This window comes from Salvelinus fontinalis, chromosome 22 (genome assembly GCF_029448725.1).
Source record: "Salvelinus fontinalis isolate EN_2023a chromosome 22, ASM2944872v1, whole genome shotgun sequence".
NCBI classification, from domain to species: domain Eukaryota; kingdom Metazoa; phylum Chordata; class Actinopteri; order Salmoniformes; family Salmonidae; genus Salvelinus; species Salvelinus fontinalis.
In genome coordinates this window covers 38,479,191-38,502,642 of record NC_074686.1, presented here as the reverse complement: position 1 = coordinate 38,502,642, position 23,452 = coordinate 38,479,191, and the positions used below count along the sequence as shown (strand labels likewise).

The window sequence follows — 23,452 nt, the reverse complement described above, 5'->3', positions numbered from 1 at the left end:
TTATGTATCATGAAGTTTTATTATCAATACCAATGTGTCATTAATAAAGTTTCTGTGTGTGTGTGTGTGTGTGTGTGTGTGTGTGTGTGTGTGTGTGTGTGTGTGTGTGTGTGTGTGTGTGTGTGTGTGTGTGTGTGTGTGTGTGTGTGTGTGTGTGTGTGTGTGTGTGTGTGTGTAGTTTGAGGCAGCCTGGGCCCTGACCAACATAGCATCAGGTACTTCCATGCAGACTAACATAGTAATCGAGGCAGGAGCAGTACCCATCTTTATAGAACTACTCAACTCGGACTTTGAAGATGTTCAGGAACAGGTAAAGGCCCGACTCCAGTCATGGGAAAAGTGTATTACAAGACCGTCTATAATTTATACCTAGTTTCTCTCTCTCTCTCCGTTCTCCTCTGTCCCAGGCGGTATGGGCTTTGGGTAACATAGCAGGGGACAGTCCAGTGTGCAGAGACTACGTACTCAACTGTAATATCCTGCCACCATTATTAATGTGAGCAGACACACAAACACATACTACTGTTTATGTCTCGAGTCCTCTGATGTTATAAAGATAGCTCATGGTTCCTCTCCCCGGTTCCTCTCCAGGCTTCTGACTAAATCCACCAGACTGAGCATGACCAGGAATGCAGTGTGGGCTCTGTCTAACCTGTGCAGGGGGAAGAGCCCCCCACCGGTATTTGAGAAGGTAACACCCAACCCTATATTCATTTAACGTCTTCGCGGTAGGAGTGCTGCTCTAAGATCAGTGTTGCCGTTTAGATCGTAATTAATAAAATTACATGGACAGGGGGGGGACCTGATCCTAGATCAGCATTCCTACTGTACGACTCTGAATACTGGTCCTCCGAGACGCTGTATGAATAAGGCCCCAGATCTCCGAGACGCTGTATGGATAAGGCCCCAGATCTCCGAGACGCTGTATGAATATGGCCTCAGGTATCTGAGACACTGTCCGACCGCTACAAACTTATGTGGAAAGGGGAGATTGTCACGAACACGATGATGTGTTCCGTTTTGCACTACGACCCCCCCCCCCCCCCCTTAACAATTGTCACGGCACTTGTCTAAAGGGGTCTTAAAATTCTAAATCAAATGGCTAAATGGTCCATGGTATGGCCATCTTAAAACAATTCCATATGTAAGCACCATCTTAAAACAATTCCATATGTAAGCACCATCTTAAAACAATTCCATATGTCTGCTTAGTAATATGAATACCTCTGTTTGATGTGTGTGCTCCCATAACCACAACCACTCTTGTTTTATTTTTTTATTTTTTTACAACACAAAAAAAAGCAATATATAACCTCTATTTAGTGTGTATACTGCTACATTCACAGCTCCTTGAATCTAAACTGTAACAGCTAGCTCAAATAAATAAGTAGGTTAACAGCTTGGAGTTGAAAGCAAGTGGCTCATTGAGTTCTGAGCCATAACCGTTAGCTAGATAAAGTCAGTCTTTTGGCATCCGGACGCCTATAGGCCCTGATCACAAGTGGTGCACTAATGTAGGTGATGAGGTGTCCATTTGACTCAGTCTGGGTTCAATGGAGCTTGTCTGTAATGCTGTGTTATGCCCGTCTGTTAGCTAGCTAGCTAGCTGATGGGTTTTATCTGCTAGTGACTCTGGCCAGCCAGAACACAGAAAAGCCTCAGTGACTCAGAGACTGAGCATGTGACCAGGGGACGGTACGTGACGAGGCAGGAGTTTCTCTCACCCTGTCAATCTGTCAATCGGCTAAAGTGTTATCGTGCTCTTTCAATTCTGTTTCTCTATTGGCATTAATAGAAGAGGGACAGGAAGCCATTTTAAAACTACTTCAGATTCACTCAAGGTGAAGGATCTGCTCTTGGCGGTGTCCCAATACACTTAGATGGTTCCTTTGCCTGTCACCTTTCCCTTACAGTAATGGGATGTTACAGGGTCAGAGAGGGCAGAGTATTCAGCCCTATCAGTAGTGCTAAAGGAGAGAGGATGTGTTCGAGTATCGGTTTCTCTTATCGAAATCATTGACTTAGCACAGAATGCATCCCTATGCATTTTACAAAGAGAATATCAGAGTGCACAGCGTGATGTCATATCAGAATGAGGATATCAGAGTTCAGACTGATGTCATATCAGAATGAGGATATCAGAGATCAGAATGAGGATATCAGAGTTCAGACTGTGATGTCATATCAGAATGAGGATATCAGAGTTCAGAGGTGTGATGTCATATCAGAATGAGGATATCAGAGTTCAGACTGATGTCATATCAGAATGAGGATATCAGAGATCAGAATGAGGATATCAGAGTTCAGACTGTGATGTCATATCAGAATGAGGATATCAGAGTTCAGAGGTGTGATGTCATATCAGAATGAGGATATCAGAGTTCAGACTGATGTCATATCAGAATGAGGATATCAGAGTTCAGAGGTGTGATGTCATATCAGAATGAGGATATCAGAGTTCAGAGGTGTGATGTCATATCAGAATGAGAATATCCGATTTTAGAGCATGAGGGGAGGTCACAATTCTGTTTGTACACTTGTTTACATGGCTATGCTTTTTAATTAAACCTATTTGAAACATGCCATTTATACTTTTATTATCCTGGCATTTAATTATTATTTAGGATATTACTTAGAAATATTAATCAACAAATGAAGAAATGTCATGTTGGAGAGGACATGTGGCATTTTCCTGTTGACACAACATTAACGGACTCAGAATAAAGATATACAGTGCCTTCAAAGTATTCAGACCCTTTGACTTTTTCCACATTTTGTTATGTTACAGCCTCATTCTGAAATGTATTAAATAGTTTATTTCCCTCATCAATCTACACACAATACCCCATAATGACAAAGCAAAAACAGATTTGCAAATGTATATAACAAATTAACAGATATCACATTTACATAAGTATTCAGACCCTTTACTCAGTACTTTGTTGAAGTACCTTTGACAGCGATTACAGCCTCAAGTCTTCTTGGGTATGATGCTAAAAGGTTGGCACACCTGTATTTGGGGAGTTTCTCCCATTCTTCTCTGCAGATCCTCTCAAGCTCTGTCAGGTTGGATGGGGAGCGTTGCTGCACAGCTATTTTCAGGTCTCTCTAGAGATGTTCGATCGTGTTCAAGTCCAGGCTCTGGCTGGGCCACTCAAGGACATTCAGAGACTTGTCCCGAAGCCACTCCTATGTTTTCTGTGTGCTTAGGGTCCCCCGCGAGCATAACATTTTAGCGGCCCCCCTCGTCACAGCTATGTTTTTAAAACATTAAGTTAATTTCCTGCAATTCTGGGGCGCAGAGAAAATGTTTCTGTTTAAAGCAAGTCAGCTGCAATTCTACACGTTTTGCCATGGGATTGAGGCAAATGTTTGCTGTTATTAATATAACTGAGCATCAATGGGCCCCACCACGGTTGGTAGTTTGACCATACTTACTACAAGTTTAGATTAGCTGCTAGAGAGCATGTAGAGACTAACTTAGCAATCCTCCTCCCAAAAATTGCTGCCATGGGCTAATTGAGTGACTGCTGATGCACAACCAAATGTAGAAATTGGGCCTACGAAAGGGTAGTCCCACTGTCTGTTCCCCTGTCACCCAGGTTTTATGTGTCTAGATCCCCCAGGTGTCCCCCTGCCTGGCTGTCCCCCTGCCTGGCTGTCCCCCAGGTGTCTCCCTGTTAGCAGGTCCTGTCTAGCAGTGATTCAGATCTGTTAGCAGACGCCTGCTGGGCTCTGTCCTACCTCTCTGATAGAATACACTAACTGTCCCCCTGTCTGTCCCCCCCCCCCAGGTGTCCCCCTGTCTGCAGGTCCTGTCTAGACTGTTGTTCAGCAGTGATTCAGATCTGTTAGCAGACGCCTGCTGGGCTCTGTCCTACCTCTCTGATGGACCCAACGAGAAGATCCAGGCTGTCATCGACTCCGGCGTCTGCAGGCGCCTCGTAGAGCTGCTCATGTGAGTTTTTTTTTTACTGCAGGCGCCTCGTTGAGCTGCTGGTGTGTATGCAGACTTCAGGGGCCTCAGCGTAGTAACTTTTGAATGTTCTCTCTGTCAGGCACACAGACTACAAGGTGGCGTCTCCTGCTCTGAGAGCAGTGGGGAACATCGTTACTGGAGACGACATTCAGACACAGGTGGTGTTGAACTGTTCAGCCCTGCCCTGTCTGCTCCACCTGCTGAGTAGTCCTAAAGAGTCCATCCGGAAAGAAGCCTGCTGGACTGTCTCCAACATCACAGCTGGCAACAGGGCTCAGATACAGGTGAGGTCCGGACACTACAGATAAACATCACAGCTGGCAACAGGGCTCAGATACAGGTGATGTCCAGACTTTACACACAGACAGACACTACAGATAAACATCACAGCTGGCAACAGGGCTCAGATACAGGTGATGTCCAGACTTTACACACAGACAGACATACGGACTCTACCGGTACCATACAAATAAACAGACATGTTCATGATAGTTGTACATGACATTGCCAAAAGTATGGGGATACTCCTTCATATTAGTGGATTCGGCTATTTCAGCCACACCCGTTGCTTACAGGTGTATAGAATCAAGCACAAAGTTCAGTGACTTTTAACGTGTCGCAGTCATAGGATGCCACCTTTCCAACAAGTAATTGCGTAACATTTCTGCCCTGCTAGAGCTGCCCCCGGTCAACTGTAAGTGCTGTTATTGTGAAGTGGAAATGTCTAGGAGCAACAACGGTTTGCCCGCGAAGTGGTAGTCCACACAAGCTCACAGAACAGGACCGCTGAAGCGTGTAGCGTGAAAAAAATTGCCTGTCCTCGGTTGCAACACTCACTACTGAGTTCCAAACTGCCTCTGGAAGCAACATCAGCACAGGAACTGTTAGTCGGGAGCTTCATGAAATGGGTTTCCATGGCCGAGCAGCCGCACACAAGCCTAAGATCACCATGCGCAATGCCAATCGTCGGCTGGAGTGGTGTCAAGCTCGCCGCCGTTGGACTCTGAAGTAGTGGAAACGCATTCTCTGGAGTGATGAATCACGCTTCACCATCTGGAAGTCCGACGGACAAATATGGATACCCCAATGCATAGTGCCAACTAAAGTTTGATGGAAGATTAATGCTCTGGGGCTGTTTTTCATGGTTCGGACTAGGCCCCTTAGTTCAAGTGAAGGGAAATCTTAACGCTACAGCATACAATGACGTTCCAGACAACTCTGTGCTTCCAACATTGGCAACAGTTTTTTGAAGGCCCTTTCCTGGTTCAGCATGACAATGCCCTCGTGCACAAAGCAAGGTCCATACAGAAATGGTTTGTTGAGATCGGTGTGGACGAACTTGACTGGCCTGCACAGAGCGCTAACCTCATCGAACACCTTTGGGTTGAATTGGATGCTGACTGCGAGCAAGACCTAATCTCCCAACATCAGTGCCCGACATCACTCATGCTTTTGTGGTTGAATGGAAGCAAGTCCCCCGCAGCAATGTTCCAACATCTAGTGGAAAGCCTTCCCAGAAGAGTGGAGGCTGTTATAGCAGCAAAGGGGGGACCAACTCCATATTAATGCCCATGATATTGGAATGAGATGTTCGACGAGCAGGTGTCCACATACTGTTGGTCATGAAGTGTATATTTTTACTCAAGTATGTAATTGAGTACTATTTCCAACACTGCTTATAGGGATTAATAGCTCAAATGGCCCCAACAACACATACAGGCACGGGGATTCAGTGTCCTGTGCCTATCTTCTCCCCACGTAGAACTAACTCCACCAAGCGGTATTGTCTAAGAGAATGACAAAACGCTATTAGACATTTGTGACAAATGGTTGTGTACCGTCTGTATTCCTACTGTAGCAGCGTGGTGTAGAGCGCGAGATATCTGACACGCGTTACCTAGCTACAACATGTTGTACAGATGTCCAACGAGCAGGTGTTCACATACAGTTACAGATGCATAACACAGACTGGTACAGTTCAGAGACTATACAGATCCAAAGAGATCTTCAAGACCTAGGTACTAGGTATTTTCTTTAGTCTTTTTAGTTTGAATAAAGGAAATGGTTTGTGCTGCTCTTCAGTTTAAGACATCTCTTATCTTTCTATCTACTACTTTTCTCTGTTCCTCCTCTCGTCTTCCTCCTTGTCTTCCTCCTCTCGTGTTGCTCCTCATGTTGCCCCTCTCCTCCTCTCGTGTTGCCCCTCTCCTCCTCTCGTGTTGCCCCTCTCCTCCTCTCGTGTTGCCCCTCTCCTCCTCTCGTGTTGCTCCTCTCCTCCTCTCGTGTTGCTCCTCTCCTCCTCTCGTGTTGCCCCTCTCCTCCTCTCGTGTTGCCCCTCTCCTCCTCTCGTGTTGCCCCTCTCCTCCTCTCGTGTTGCTCCTCTCCTCCTCTCGTGTTGCCCCTCTCCTCCTCTCGTGTTGCCCCTCTCCTCCTCTCGTGTTGCCCCTCTCCTCCTCTCGTGTTGCTCCTCTCCTCCTCTCGTGTTGCTCCTCTCCTCCTCTCGTGTTGCCCCTCTCCTCCTCTCGTGTTGCCCCTCTCCTCCTCTCGTGTTGCCCCTCTCCTCCTCTCGTGTTGCCCCTCTCCTCCTCTCGTGTTGCCCCTCTCCTCCTCTCGTGTTGCCCCTCTCCTCCTCTCGTGTTGCCCCTCTCCTCCTCTCGTGTTGCCCCTCTCCTCCTCTCGTGTTGCCCCTCTCCTCCTCTCGTGTTGCCCCTCTCCTCCTCTCGTGTTGCCCCTCTCCTCCTCTCGTGTTGCCCCTCTCCTCCTCTCGTGTTGCCCCTCTCCTCCTCTCGTGTTGCCCCTCTCCTCCTCTCGTGTTGCCCCTCTCCTCCTCTCGTGTTGCCCCTCTCCTCCTCTCGTGTTGCCCCTCTCCTCCTCTCGTGTTGCCCCTCTCCTCCTCTCGTGTTGCCCCTCTCCTCCTCTCGTGTTGCCCCTCTCCTCCTCTCGTGTTGCCCCTCTCCTCCTCTCGTGTTGCCCCTCTCCTCCTCTCGTGTTGCCCCTCTCCTCCTCTCGTGTTGCCCCTCTCCTCCTCTCGTGTTGCCCCTCTCCTCCTCTCGTGTTGCCCCTCTCCTCCTCTCGTGTTGCCCCTCCTCCTCTCGTGTTGCTCCTCTCCTCCTCTCGTGTTGCTCCTCTCCTCCTCTCGTGTTGCTCCTCTCCTCCTCTCGTGTTGCCCCTCTCCTCCTCTCGTGTTGCCCCTCTCCTCCTCTCGTGTTGCTCCTCTCCTCCTCCTCTCGTGTTGCCCCTCCTCCTCCTCTCGTGTTGCTCCTCTCCTCCTCTCGTGTTGCTCCTCTCCTCCTCTCGTGTTGCTCCTCTCCTCCTCTCGTGTTGCCCCTCTCCTCCTCTCGTGTTGCCCCTCTCCTCCTCTCGTGTTGCTCCTCTCCTCCTCCTCTCGTGTTGCCCCTCTCCTCCTCTCGTGTTGCTCCTCTCCTCCTCTCGTGTTGCCCCTCTCCTCCTCTCGTGTTGCCCCTCTCCTCCTCTCGTGTTGCCCCTCTCCTCCTCTCGTGTTGCCCCTCCTCCTCCTCCTCTCGTGTTGCCCCTCCTCCTCCTCCTCCTCTCGTGTTGCCCCTCTGCTCTACTAGACGGTGATTGACGCCAACATCTTCCCTGTGCTGATCGACATCCTGCAGAAGGCGGAGTTTAGAACCAGGAAGGAAGCAGCCTGGGCCATCACTAACGCCACCTCTGGAGGAATGCCTGAACAGATCAGGTATAAAGCCACACCCACCTCACCAGAACAGATAAGATATGACACACACCTCTCATCAGGACAGATGAGATATGACACACACCAGGACAGATGAGATATGACACACAAGGACAGATGAGATATGACACACACCAGGACAGATGAGATATGACACACACCAGGACAGATGAGATATGACACACACCAGGACAGATGAGATATGACACACACCTTTCAACAGGACATCTGGTATAATTATAGTGTAGATAGAAGGGTAGAACTAGGAAAGAGGTGGCTGGGGTTGTTTTGGTATTGAACTGTTATTGCTTTCACCTATAGTCCTTTCAGATCAGAAATTTGACCATGGGAGGGGTCAAGAACCCTAGTGATGTCAGAATAGGAAAGAGGGAGGGGTCAAGAACCCTAGTGATGTCAGAATAGGAAAGAGGGAGGGGTCAAGAACCCTAGTGATGTCAGAATAGGAAAGAGGGAGGGGTCAAGAACCCTAGTGATGTCAGAATAGGAAAGAGGGAGGGGTCAAGAACCCTAGTGATGTCAGAATAGGAAAGAGGGAGGGGTCAAGAACCCTAGTGATGTCAGAATAGGAAAGGGGGAGGGGTCAAGAACCCTAGTGATGTCAGAATAGGATAGGGGGAGGGGTCAAGAACCCTGGTGATGTCAGAATAGGAAAGGGGGAGGGGTCAAGAACCCTAGTGATGTCAGAATAGGAAAGGGGGAGGGGTCAAGAACCCTAGTGATGTCAGAATAGGAAAGGGGGAGGGGTCAAGAACCCTAGCGATGTCGGAATAGGAAAGGGGGAGGGGTTAAGAAGAGGTGGATTGTTAGTTTTTCTCTCCTACTCGTGTGGTCTGAGATTCCAGGCTCAGCTGTTTTTCCACGGTGTGCATCCTTAAATTCCCCCGTTGTCCCGGTGATATCAGACAGGAGCTACATTTGCTGAACTTGCATGTGTCTGAGGCCTGGCTGGGAGCTATTTGTCCCCTATTGAGTTTCTTTGCAGTTCTTTTTCCCTGGAATGTCACGAGACAATAACACTCCTGTTTCAAGGCCGCTGCATTTGGCAAGCGGCTGGATTGTAACCAAACACATTCCATATTTATTACTTAGGTTTCTCTTTCTCTCGCTTTCTCCTCTCTTTCTTCGACGACACACTTTGTCTCCTCCCTATTTTTCTTTGAGGGTTCAATGCATCTCTCTTTCTCCTTCTCCCTCTCTCTTTTTGTGTTTTAAATCTGTATTTTCTTTCTATCCCTTTCTCTCTCTCTCTAGGTACCTGGTGAACCTGGGCTGTATCAAGCCTCTGTGTGACCTGTTGACGGTGATGGACAGTAAGATAGTCCAGGTGTCTCTGAACGGTCTGGAGAACATTCTGAGACTGGGAGACCAAGAGGCCAAGCAGGATGCAGGACCCAGTGGTACCGGCATCAACCCCTACTGCTCTCTCATAGAGGAGGCCTATGGTATGTATATACAAACATCAACCCCTACTGCTCTCTCTTAGAGGCCTATTGTACGTACAGTGCATTTGGAAAGTATTCAGACCCCTTGACTTTTTCCACATTTTTTATTTAGTTTTTTTTTTTTAACCCTCAATCTACACACAGTACCCCATAATGACAAAGCAAAAAAAAACAGTTCAGACATTTTAGCAAATATATATATATATATATATATTTTTTTTTTACTGAAATATCACATTTATATAAGTATTCAGACCCATCACTCAGTACTTTGTTGAGGCACCTTTGGCAACGATTACAGCCTTTAGTCTTCTTGGATATTATGCTACAAGCTTGCAACACCTGTATTTGGGGAGTTTCTCCCATTCTTCTCTGCAGATCCTCTCAAGCTCTGTCAGGTTGGATGGGGAGCGTCGCTGCACAGCTATTTTCAGGTTTCTAGAGATGTTCGATCGGGTTCAAGTCCGGACTCTGGCTGGGCCACTCAAGGACATTAGGAGACTTGTCCCGAAGCCACTCCTACGTTGTCTTGGCTGTGTGCTTCGGGTCATTGTCCTGTTGGAAGGTGAACCTTTGTCCCAGTCTGAGGTACTGAGCACTCTGGTGCAGGTTTTCATCAAGGTTCTCTGTTCTTTGCTCTGTTCATCTTTCCCTCGATCCTGACTAGTCTCCCTGTCCCTGCCGCTGAAAAACATCCCCACAGCATGATGCTGCAATCACCATGCTTCACCGTAGGGATGCTGCCACCACCATTCTTCACCTTAGGGATCGTGCCAGGTTTCCTCCAGATGTGACGCTTGGCATTCAGGCCAGAGTTCAATCTTGGTTTCATCAGACCAGAGAATCTTGTTTCTCATGGTCTGAAAGTCATTTAGGTGCCTTTTGGCAAACTCCAAGCGGGCTGTCATGTGCCTTTTACTGAGGAGTGGCTTCCGTCTGGTCACTCTACCATAAAGGCCTGATTGGTGGAGTGCTGCAGAGATGGTTGTCCTTCTAGAAGGTTCTCCCATCTCCGGAATGGAACTCTGGAGCTCTGTCAGAGTAACCATTGGGATCTTGGTCACCTCCCTGACCAAGGCCATTCTCCCCGATTGCTCAGTTTGTCTGGGCGGCCAGCTCTAAGAAGAGTCTTGGTGGTGTCAGACTTCTTCCATTTAAGAATGATGGAGGCCACTGTGTTCTTGGGGACCTTGAATGCTGCAGAAATATTTTACATTTACATTTAAGTCATTTAGCAGACGCTCTTATCCAGAGCGACTTACAAATTGGTGCATTCACCTTATGACATCCAGTGGAACAGCCACTTTACAATAGTGCATCTAAATCTTTTAAGGGGGGGGGGGGGGGGGCAGAAGGATTGCTTTATCCTATTATAGGTATTCCTTGAAGAGGTGGGGTTTCAGGTGTCTCCGGAAGGTGGTGATTGACTCCGCTGTCCTGGCGTCGTGAGGGAGTTTGTTCCACCATTGGGGTGCCAGAGCAGCGAACAGTTTTGACTGGGCTGAGCGGGAACTGTACTTCCTCAGTGGTAGGGAGGCGAGCAGGCCAGAGGTGGATGAACGCAGTGCCCTTGTTTGGGTGTAGGGCCTGATCAGAGCCTGAAGGTACTGAGGTGCCGTTCCCCTCACAGCTCCGTAGGCAAGCACCATGGTCTTGTAGCGGATGCGAGCTTCAACTGGAAGCCAGTGGAGAGAGCGGAGGAGCGGGGTGACGTGAGAGAACTTGGGAAAGTTGAACACCAGACGGGCTGCGGCGTTCTGGATGAGTTGTAGGGGTTTAATGGCACAGGCAGGGAGCCCAGCCAACAGCGAGTTGCAGTAATCCAGACGGGAGATGACAAGTGCCTGGATTAGGACCTGCGCCGCTTCCTGCGTGAGGCAGGGTCGTACTCTGCGAATGTTGTAGAGCATGAACCTACAGGAACGGGTCACCGCCTTGATGTTAGTTGAGAACGACAGGGTGTTGTCCAGGATCACGCCAAGGTTCTTAGCGCTCTGGGAGGAGGACACAATGGAGTTGTCAACCGTGATGGCGAGATCATGGAACGGGCAGTCCTTCCCCGGGAGGAAGAGCAGCTCCGTCTTGCCGAGGTTCAGCTTGAGGTGGTGATCCGTCATCCACACTGATATGTCTGCCAGACATGCAGAGATGCGATTCGCCACCTGGTCATCAGAAGGGGGAAAGGAGAAGATTAATTGTGTGTCGTCTGCATAACAATGATAGGAGAGACCATGTGAGGTTATGACAGAGCCAAGTGACTTGGTGTATAGCGAGAATAGGAGAGGGCCTAGAACAGAGCCCTGGGGGACACCAGTGGTGAGAGCGCGTGGTGAGGAGACAGATTCTCGCCACGCCACCTGGTAGGAGCGACCTGTCAGGTAGGACGCAATCCAAGCGTGGGCCGCGCCGGAGATGCCCAACTCAGAGAGGGTGGAGAGGAGGATCTGATGGTTCATTTTGGTACCCTTCCCCAGATCTGTGCCTCAACACAATCCTGTCTCGGAGCTCTACGCACAATTCCTTCGACCTCCTGGCTTGGTTTTTTTCTCTGACATGCACTGTCAACTGTAGGACCTTTATATAGACAGGTGTGTGCCTTTCTAAATCATGTCCAGTCAATTGAATTTATCACAGGTGGACTCCAATCAAATTGTAGAAACATCTCAAGGATTATCATGGAAACAGGATGTACCTGAGCTCAATTTTGAGTCTCATAGCAACAGGTCTGAATACTTATGTAAATAAGGTGTTTCTCTTTTTTTAATATACATTTGCAAACATTAATATAAACCTGTTTCTGCTTTGTCATTATGGGGTATTGTGTGAATTATTGTATTTAATCTATTTTATAATAAGGCTGTAACACAATGTGGAAAACGTCAAGGGGTCTGAATACTTTCTCAATGCACTGTTATTATATACAAACACCTTCATATAGTATATACACACACACACACACACACACATACACACACACACACATACACACATACACACATACATACATACATACATACATACATACATACAGGACACACACACACATACAGGACACACACACACACACACATACAGGACACACACATACATAAACTCAGCAAAAAAAGAAATGTCCTCTCACTGTCAACTGCTCAACAAAACTTAACATGTGTAAATATTTGTGTTTACATAAGATTCAACAACTGAGACACAAGCTGAACAAGTTCCACAGACATGTGGCTAACAGAAATGGAATAATGTGTCCCTGAACAAAGGGGGTGTCAAAATCAAAAGTAACAGTCGGTGTCTGGTGTGGCCACCAGCTGCATTAAGTACTGCAGTGCATCTCCTCCTCATGGACTGCACCAGATTTGCCAGTTCTTGCTGTGAGATGTTACCCCACTCTTCCAGCAAGGTACCTGCAAGCTCCCAGACATTTCTGGGGGGGAATTGACGTAGCCCTCACCCCCGATCCAACAGGTCCCAGACGTACTCAATGGGATTGAGATCCGGGCTCTTCGCTGGCCATGGCAGAACACTGACATTCCTGTCTTGCAGGAAATCACGCACAGAACGAGCAGTATGGCTGGTGGCATTGTCATGTGTCATGTCTGGATGAGCCTGCAGGAAGGGTACCACATGAGGGAGGAGGATGTCTTCCCTGTAACGCACAGTGTTGAGATTGCCTGCAATGACAACAAGCTCAGTCCGATGACGCTGTGACACACCGCCCCAGACCATGACGGACCCTCCACCTCCAAATCGATCCCGCTCCAGTATACAGGCTTCGGTGTAACGCTCATTCCTTCGACGATAACTCCTGGTGAGACAAAACCGCGACTCGTCAGTGAAGAGCACTTTTTGCCAGTCCAGTCTGGTCCAGCGACGGTGGGTTTGTGCCCATAGGCGACGTTGTTGCCGGTGATGTCTGGTGAGGACCTGCCTTACAACAGGCCTACAAGCCCTCAGTCCAGCCTCTCTCAGCCTATTGCGGACAGTCTGAGCTCTGATGGAGGGATTGTGCGTTCCTGGTGTAACTCGGGCAGTTGTTGTTGCCATCCTGTACCTGTCCCGCAGGTGTGATGTTCAGATGTACCGATCCTGTGCAGGTGTTGTTACGTGGTCTGCCACTGCGAGGACGATTAGCTGTCCATCCTGTCTCCCTGTAGCGCTGTCCTAGGCGTCTCACAGTACGGACATTGCAATTTATTGCCCTGGCCACATCTGCAGTCCTCATGCCTCCTTGCAGCATGCCTAAAGCACGTTCACGCAGATGAGCAGGGACCCTGGGCATCTTTCTTTAGGTGTTTTTCAGGGTCAATAGAAAGGCCTCTTTAGTGTCCTAAGTTTTCATAACTGTGACCTTAATTGTCTACCGTCTGTAAGCTGTTAGTGTCTTAACGACCGTTCCACAGGTGCATGTTCATTAATTGTTTATTTGTCATTGAACAAGCATGGGAAACAGTGTTTAAACCCTTTACAATGAAGATCTGTGAAGTTATTTGGATTTTTACGAATTATCTTTGAAAGACAGGGTCCTGAAAAAGGGACATTTCTTTTTTTTGTTTTTTTTGCTGAGTTTACATACAGGACACACACACACACGGACGGACACACACACAGGACATACATACAGGACACACACTTGCATAATCTACCATGTGTATGACTAGATCATCTCTCTCCATCTCCAGGTCTGGATAAGATCGAGTTTCTTCAGAGTCATGAGAACCAAGAGATCTACCAGAAGGCCTTTGATCTGATAGAGCACTACTTTGGAGTGGAGGAGGAGGACCAGAGCCTGGCTCCTCCGGTGGACCAGGCCAATCAGCAGTTCCTCTTTCCCCAGCAGGAGGCACCCATGGAGGGCTTCCAGCTATAACGCCCTCCCTGTCCTCTGGTTCTCATCTGGTTCATCTTAAACAACCGTCACTCATACCCATGGAGGAGTTTCAGATAAAACATCCACCCCCTTATCTTCACCCCATGGAGGAATTTGGGGTATAATCAGTCCCCTCCACCCTCCATGTCCAACCATTGCCTCATCCTCTATACCCAGCCTGAGCCAAAGGGCAAGTTTTAGCCCCAACAGATGAAGGGTGGTGGTGACCCCCCCCCCCCCCCCCCCTCACCCGTGAAGCAATGACCTTATCCACCTTATATCCTCCACCCCCACGGAAGGTAGAGCGTTGTCCTCTCCCTCTTTTCCTACGGAAGGTAGAGCATTGTCCTCTCCCTCCTTTCCCACGGAAGGTAGAGCATTGTCCTCTCCCTCTTTTCCTACGGAAGGTAGAGCATTGTCCTCTCCCTCCTTTCCCACGGAAGGTAGAGCATTGTCCTCTCCCTCTTTTCCCACGGAAGGTAGAGCATTGTCCTCTCCCTCTTTTCCCACGGAAGGTAGAGCGTTGTCCTCTCCCTCCTTTCCCACGGAAGGTAGAATGTTGTCCTCTCCCTCCTTTCCTACGGAAGGTAGAGCATTGTCCTCTCCCTCCTTTCCCACGGAAGGTAGAGCATTGTCCTCTCCCTCCTTTCCCACGGAAGGTAGAATGTTGTCCTCTCCCTCCTTTCCCACGGAAGGCTTACAGATTTAACTATCCAACCTATATTCCCAATCTTTGAGCTGGCTTTACCTACCCTAACAGATCAGACACTTCTAACGGAATGCCACGTCTCGGCTGTAGAGCCAATAGGAGAGCTGAACACAACCCACTTGACCTGATGATAAAACAAAGCTCTTCCCAGATCAGTGATCACCCAACCAGGGCCAAGGTTTGGTCCAGTCCAGGTTTAACATGCACAGACACAATAACAGATACACCGCCAGTACTGTTGATACCCTGATTCTTCTGACCGTAACGGTGGTTTGATTTGGTTTGGTTATTAGTGCTTCCTGTCTGCCCATAGGGATGTCCTTCTTCGGCATGTAGGGGTTTGATAGGTCAAACCTGACCAGTGGGAGGTGTGTTTATTTAATTTTTACCCTTTTCCTTTATGACAATTATCTTCCTCGTCCTTATCTGTTTCCCCCTCGTTTTAGCTTTTGTCAGCCCTGTTTTTCTCTCTGACCTGTTCTAAAACGTATTGCATCTACATGCACCACCTGAAGACTGAAGTGTCCCAAGACAGAAGAATGGCCTCTTTACTGTTAACAATAAAACAATCTGGATGTATTCTCAACTCAGAGGCCAAACCCTCATTCATATTGGTTTCTTTCTATATCGGACATACAGGGTTCCACTAAGCAATTCTGGAGATTCTTAAGAATTCTAGAACTATGGTTTGAAGTGGAGAGCCAAGGTTCTCCCCTTCTCGAACTAACTGAATCCTTTCTCTACAATGTATTTTGTCTTTTGTTGAACTTTTTAGTTTTGTGCTTGTGGAGGAGCATGTTGGGATCTGAATCGTAAAATCAGGTAAACGTCTGGGCTAAGGGAGGGTGTTGACTGGGGGGGGGGTCTGCGAGGGGTAAGGGACTATAGGTGTGTGTGTGTGGGGATATTGAAAGATATATAAAGTCACCTAGGTTATTAGCTTGATCCGAGCTTGATATAACTAGCAATATAATATTTGTGCCGTGTTCTTCATTAACGATACGTTTTGAATTATGACGTGATTCTAACTGTTTAAACAGCACACCGCTGGGGGGCGGGGCCTACGCTAGCCACAGCACGAGAATATGTGATTATCCAAACCAAACTTATTTTTATATATAAATACAGACAAGATGTAAGATCTCCATTTTGGCTTTCAAGGGATTGTTTCTCTTATTTAGGGATTAGGGATGATTCCTTACTTGAAAAACACACGTAACTCAGTCAAACCTTAGTCAGATGGCAACATCAGATTTATGCAAAAATATTGAAGTTACTCACTTCCATGTCCGGTTAGGATTTGGGCTTTTTAGTTTTTCTTTTGGATTTCTCTGACCCCTGGGATGCGTTCCATAGGAGCCTGGCATGCATTCCAAATGGCACACTATTCCCTATATAGTGCACTACTTCTGACTCTATGGGCTCTGGCCAAAAGCTGTGTAATATATAGTGTGCCATTTGGGACTTGGCCCTGGTGTAAATATATGTTTGTGCTGGCTGAGTTGTACTAGGCCCTGGAATGTGATGAGGTGTTGCTGCCCCCCCCGGTGTGTCTGTGGTAGGATTTGCATGGTGTTTCTATTGCCTTACCTACTGTCACGTAGTATCCCTTTGCCAAACACCTGGTAGTACACACCTGGTAGTACACACCTCTCGTGTGAGAGAAGAGGGTGCGGGGGGGAGAGGAGGAGGAAGAGGGGAGGCTGAAGAGAGTGCTGTAATTTAGGTCTTAGAAAATCTAACTATATAAGAATTTAATGTTCCATTGACAAGAGAAAGTACAGGGGACAGAGTTTATCACATATTAGATGGTATAGTTCAGGGGACAGTTATCACATATTAGTGGCGTTGAGGCAATACCATCTATTGTCTAGTTGGCGGTGAGGTAATACCATCTGTTGGCGGTGAGGTAATACCATCTATTGTCTAGTTGGCGGTGAGGTAATACCATCTGTTGGCGGTGAGGTAATACCATCTATTGGCTAGTTGGCGGTGAGGTAATGCCATCTATTGGCTAGTTGGCGGTGAGGTAATACCATCTATTGTCTAGTTGGCGGTGAGGTAATACCATCTGTTGTCTAGTTGGCGGTGAGGTAATACCACCTATTGTCTATTTGGCGGTGAGGTAATACCACTTATTGTCTAGTTGGCGGTGAGGTAATACCACCTATTGTCTAGTTGGCGGTGAGGTAATACCACCTATTGTCTAGTTGGCGGTGAGGTAATACCATCTATTGTCTTGTTGGCGGTGAGGTAATACCATCTATTGGCTAGTTGGCGGTGAGGTAATGCCATCTATTGGCTAGTTGGCGGTGAGGTAATGCCATCTATTGGCTAGTTGGCGGTGAGGTAATGCCATCTATTGGCTAGTTGGCGGTGAGGTAATGCCATCTATTGGCTAGTTGGCGGTGAGGTAATGCCATCTATTGGCTAGTTGGCGGTGAGGTAATGCCATCTATTGGCTAGTTGGCGGTGAGGTAATGCCATCTATTGGCTAGTTGGCGGTGAGGTAATGCCATCTATTGGCTAGTTGGCGGTGAGGTAATGCCATCTATTGGCTAGTTGGCGGTGAGGTAATGCCATCTATTGGCTAGTTGGCGGTGAGGTAATGCCATCTATTACCCAGTTGGCGGTGAGGTAATGCCATCTATTACCCAGTTGGCGGTGAGGTAATACCATCTATTGTCTAGTTGGCGGTGAGGTAATACCATCTATTGTCTAGTTGGCGGTGAGGTAATAGTGTGGTGATTGTGTGTAGGGTTACAACTGATATCAGTTGTTTTTGCGTTCTGCTGTTGAATCCTCCAACCAGGATTTCTGTGAAACGGGAATTTGAGAAAAGGTACCGTAATTTTGCAACTCTGCCGTGTTGGAAAGAAATGGGAATGACAACTTGTAACGTTGCATCGGCCATTGTGAATGTGATAAGTACTATTTGTCACTGTGATGCGGATAAGTACTAGGAATCATTGTGATGCGGATAAGTACTAGGAATCATTGTGATGGGGATAAGTACTAGGAATCATTGTGATGGGGATAAGTACTAGGAATCATTGTGATGGGGATAAGTACTAGGAATCATTGTGATGGGGATAAGTACTAGGAATCATTGTGATGCGGATAAGTACTAGGAATCATTGTGATGGGGATAAGTACTAGGAATCATTGTGATGGGGATAAGTACTAGGAATCATTGTGATGGGGATAAGTACTAGGAATCATTGTGATGGGGATAAGTACTAGGAATCATTGTGATGGGGATAAGTACTAGGAATCATTGTGATGGGGATAAGTACTAGGAATCATTGTGATGGGGATAAGTACTAGGAATCATTGTGATGGGGATAAGTACTAGGAGTCATTGTGTTGGGGATAAGTACTAGGTGTCATTGTGTTGGGGATAAGTACTAGGTGTCATTGTGTTGGGGATAAGTACTAGGTGTCATTGTGATGATGGTAAGTACTAGGCATCATGGGGATAAGTACTAGGCATCATTGTACCAGGTATCATTGGTATAGTGATATGTACCAGGTATCATGGGGATAAGTACCAGGTATCATGGGGATAAGTACCAGGTATCATGGGGATAAGTACCAGGTATCATTGGTATGGGGATATGTACTAGGTATTGATGGGTATTATTCTCTGTCCTTCATAGGGTGCATTTTAAACGGCACTATTCCTCTTCGTACACTCGTTTTTGACAGGAGCCACCTAGGGAGCCTCTATATCAGACAGGGTGTCATTTGAGATGAAATCATAGATCTAACGACAACCAGGGTTTGGCAAGGGATACGTCTTTTAATTTAGACCGTGATGAACCTAACCGCAGAAATTCTAGTAAAGAGATGCATTTGCACACACACTTCATGCATACAACACCAGCAGACAGTACACTGTACACACGGACAAGTGTTCAACAACAACTTCCATAATCCACTTTTTTGATTTTTTTTTTTTTTTGAATGATCATGTGTTTTCTTTTTCTGTGTTCTATTTCTACAGGTTTGGTTTTCGATGCAGTATGTTCATTCAAGGTTTTCTTGCATCGTTTTGCCACTTCCTTTTTAGGCACTTTTGAAGTTATGCACTTAGAAAACATGTTTTATTAAATAGTGCACCCACCCACAGTGCAATGCTCTTTGAAATGATTAGATTAATACTGGAGATGGAAGGTATGACACACAAAGGATTATTAAAGTGAAACGATCACATTCACAGCATCATTTCATACCTCCTTAAAGAATATCTGAGATACTGTGACATTTCTGTTATTTTCTTGAGGAAGTGCGTGGTGTATTTCCTGATATTAGGGGAACCTATTTTCTCCCTTCACTGCTACACTGACTGAAGATGGTTTGATGTTATGCCCTTAGACACAGATCTAGGATCAGCTTACCTTCAATCATAACCTTAAATATCAATTGGGGGGGGGGGGCAGTTAAAGCTGAACTCAGATCAGTATCTATGGGTTCAGTGGAGCTTATGGATCCAAAGTCTGGTAGTGTGACCTTTTCACTGACAGCAGTTGTGAGGGAGGAGACAAATGTTCAATGATTATGTTCCCATCGGAGTCTGGTAGCAACTTGTTCTGTGGATCCCCCATTTCCCCTTGTGGAGTTGAACCGTCTGGGTTAAACAACATCGGAATAGTAGCATTTTTTTTGGATTGTTTGGTACCAGAAAAATGAATGTGGACGATGGGGTTAAAAGCTGTATGTTTTATTTCAAACTTTTCTCAAAGTCTGAAGTGTCTTTTTGGAAGGATATCTGTAACGCAGCAGGATATCCTCATTTTGGGGGGGTGACTAAATATGCAAGCTATGAGAGGACCCTTGTCATTGCACCTGTTTATATAGCAAGTCATTCCCTTATGGTTATACTGTCCTACCTGATGTGATGTCTCGGTAGGTTGAGCCTGTGAGGTTGAGAGCCATGACTTTATGCAATGTCTTACCGTATTATATGTTCAACTCTGTAATGATGAGGATGATTCGTGGTCTGCAATGAGGATGATTCGTGGTCTGCAATGAGGATGATTCGTGGTTTGCAATGAGGATGATTCGTGGTTTGCAATGAGGATGATTCGTGGTTTGCAATGAGGATGATTCGTGGTTTGCAATGAGGATGATTCGTGGTCTGCAATGAGGATGATTCGTGGTCTGCAATGAGGATGATTCGTGGTTTGCAATGAGGATGATTCGTGGTCTGCAATGAGGATGATTCGTGGTCTGCAATGATGGTGACTCGTGGTTTTGGACACGTTGTGCTTTGCTTGACATGCAAAATGTATTCAAATTTGGTAAGAGACTAAGCTTGGCATTGATCTGACATAGAGCAGCTAGTAATGGTCATAGACTACAAGCTATTTTAGGATTCTATGCACCATGGTTGTCTAAAGGGAAATGGTTGTCCACGGAACAAGTGACCTCCAAACAGACATTTGAGACTAAATAAATCTAGAAAATAATGAAACATTACCTAATAAATTTCTCTACATCACTAACATGTGAAGCAGCATTTATATATTAGTAGTCTTTGTTTTTTGGTTTTTCGGGTCTACTTTTGTGTCCAGTCTATCAACAAAGACTACCAGAATAGTAAGATATTAAACAAATCAGTGGATTAAATATATATTTCTAATTGTGAAAAATGAAAATGCACTCCTATTCACTGAAGTGCCAATCCTGACCAACGAAAGACTTGAGGTTGATTAAACGTCTTTTGACTTAGTGATCATAATCTTTTTTTTCCTTGAATGTGCACGTTTGTAGTGCAAGATACTGTTGCTGTATTTTTCTTATCTTCTAGTTCCATGACTTGCCGTGGTTTCTCTAAACAAGTGGCATTCTTTACTGCTTTTGCACAACAAAAAACTGTGGGATTGAGTCAGAACAGAGGAATAATTTAATCGTCGAAAAAAAAGAATAACATGTATTTTATTCTATCATGGTGATCTGTCTAAGTGAATAATGATGCTCTTTTCTTCCATTTGAACATGTTGTTTTCACTGTTCAGACCTCACGCTGAAGCAAATGCAGGACCGCCAGTCCAGACATGGGTTTGATTAGAGAAAGGCAGAGCCATCAAGTCTAATTTTAAGCTGAAAACAGACTGCATTGCACATTAGGTCCCTGAGTTTTTCCTTAGTCGGGTAATATGGTCTGGAAAAGCTCCGAGCCCAGGTTCAGGTCAGTTATAGCAGGCCAATACAAGGCCACGTTCAGTAGAAAAACATTAAACGTTGCAGATAGAAAAGCCACAAATGGAGAGAATGTGATTCATTATTCTACATTTTAGAGGCATGTTTGTTCTACATAGCATATTTCTATCTTAATGTTCCAAACTGTTGTGCCCTGCTGAACGGTCTGCTCAACTTGAACTTCCATGTTGGCACGACCCATCTACCCACAAACAGCTAACAGCCACACAATGAGTAACCCATCTACCCACAAACAACTAACAGCTAATTCAAAATGGAGACGACTCATTTTTTATTTATTTTTTTGACTTTGTGGTGCTTTGTCATTGCATGTATATTGACTTGGATATGGAGGGTATATAATTATTATTGGCTGTCCAGACCCAGTCACTCAATCAACCAATCACTTGTCCAGAGACAACTTTCAGCTATCTCTTGATTTAGCACAATGAATCAGAAGCTACGTCCTTGGCTGAGAATGAACAACCTACCTACCAACCAGAGCGGCAATAGAATATTCTCTAAAAGTCAGCCGTCCCCAGGGATTCATTTAAGACTGCTTCCAAAAGTGCATCCTATTCCCTATCTAATGCACTACTTTTAGAACAGGGGTCCATGGGGCTCTGGTGAAAAGTAGTGTATTAAATAGGGAATAGACTGTCATTTGGGACAGAACCTTCTTCCCTTCCTTCTCCCTCTTCCGTGCAATTACCAGAGCTGAATGAATCATACACACGTGTAATGATTTCTGCAAAGTGCTGAAATGCTTCATATGGCAATAGTAAAGGGACAGGAGGTTTTTCCTGACCAGAAGAAAATCAAATGTTATTTGAGACATGCGTCCAATACCCCAGGTGTAGATCTTACAGTGAAATGCTTACAAGCTCTTAACCAGTTTTAAGAAGAAAGTGTTAAACTATTTATTTACTAAAATATCAATGTCCCAAATGGCACTATATACCCTATAGCAGGGGTATTTTCTCTTCTACTTGATAATTAATTTCACACATCTGGTGTCCCAGGTCTAAATCGGTCCCTGATTAGAAGGGAACAATGAAATAGTGCAGTGAAACTGGCTTCGAGGTCCAGAGTTGAGTTTGAGGGCCCTATATAATGCACTACTTTTGACCAGAAACCTATTGGCCATGGTCAAAAGTAGTGCACTATATGTGGAATAGGGTGCAATTTGGGAGGGCCTACTGGGTTGTAGTTATTTGCCAAAGTGTTTCCCTGTCAGGCTCTATGGTCAGGAATAACTCCTACCCCTAGGCAAAGATTTGAAAAATAATAAAGATAACATTTAAATGGGACTTTTCTTGTCGTGCATCCTAGATCCTGTAAATGGATATATCTCCCGAAAATCCCAAGCCACGCCTTAGTGCTCAGCTTTGTCAAATAAATAATGCTATCTATTCTACAATTGTTTACAATGCGACATGTTTGTAAAGTATTTTTCATATGTCATAACTGACCAGTCTTGATGTATACTCTTTGAATCTCTCATTTATCCTTTGCAATGTATTTATTTCTAAACAAATATTTTTTCATTTTTCCCCCTTTTTTTTTTTTTTTTTTTTCTAACGATAAACCATCTTATACTGTGACTTGACTTGACCCACGGTATGAATGAGTGACTAGAAACTGATACACTTCAACAGAACATGACACAAACAGGAATACATAAACAAAACAAAAAATGCATTAACAAATATTGGAAATGTATACAAGTGAAAAAAAGTAAATGGAAACTGTAAAATATTAAAATATTAAAACAAATGTTGCAACCCTTTTAATGTCTGTTGTTTTTCCATTGCTTGAACATGTTTTGAATGACAAAAAGATACCAAAAGGTGAATGCAATTTGCTGCTGTATGTGTGAGAAGAAACTACACTGAACAAAAATATAAACGCAACATGTAAAGTGTTTTGGTCCCATGTTTCATGAGCTGAAATAAAATATCCCAGAGATGTTCCATACTCACAAAAAGCTTACTTCTCTCAAATGTTGTGCACAAATTTGTTTACATCCCTGTTTAATAAATGTTTCTCCTTTGCTAAAATAATCGATCCACCTGCCAGGTGTTGCATATCAAGAAGCTGATTAAACAGCATGATCATTACACGGGTGCACCTTGCGCTGGGGACAATAAAAGGCCACTCTAAATTGTGCAGTTTTGTCACACAACACAATGCCACAGATGTCTCCAGTTTTGAGGGAGAGTGCAATTGGCATGCTGACTGCGAATGTCCACCATAGCTGTTGCGAGAGAATATAATGTTAATTTCTCTACCATAAGCCACCTCTAATGTCATTTTAGAGAATTTGGCAGTATGTCCAACCGGCATCACAACCGCAGACTATGTATAACCACGCCAGCCCAGGACCTCCACATCTGGCTTCTTCACCTAGGGTATCATCTGAGACCAGCCACCCGGACAGCTGATGAAATTGATGAGTATTTCTGTCTGTAATAAAGAAGAAAAAATCATTCAGATTGTCTGGGCTGGCTCCCAAGTGGGTGGGCCTATGCCCTTCT

The 23,452-nt window shown here is 45.7% G+C and overlaps 1 protein-coding gene across 3 annotated transcripts in view; it reads left to right on the top strand.

The window, feature by feature from the left end:
* Positions 1-22,708, top strand: part of LOC129820297 (importin subunit alpha-7-like) — a 31,459-nt gene extending 8,751 nt beyond the window's left edge. For 2 of the 3 annotated variants that reach the window (XM_055877364.1, XM_055877363.1), the window contains 8 exons: positions 179-310; positions 408-496; positions 592-691; positions 3,795-3,958; positions 4,059-4,263; positions 7,555-7,682; positions 8,952-9,142; positions 13,816-22,708. In XM_055877364.1, coding sequence (XP_055733339.1) covers positions 179-310; positions 408-496; positions 592-691; positions 3,795-3,958; positions 4,059-4,263; positions 7,555-7,682; positions 8,952-9,142; positions 13,816-14,003 — 1,197 coding nt within the window. In that variant the 3' untranslated portion in view covers positions 14,004-22,708. The remainder of the gene's footprint in view (positions 1-178; positions 311-407; positions 497-591; positions 692-3,794; positions 3,959-4,058; positions 4,264-7,554; positions 7,683-8,951; positions 9,143-13,815) is intronic. The other variant, XR_008754185.1, reaches the window with a different exon arrangement.
* The last annotated feature ends 744 nt before the right edge of the window (positions 22,709-23,452 follow it).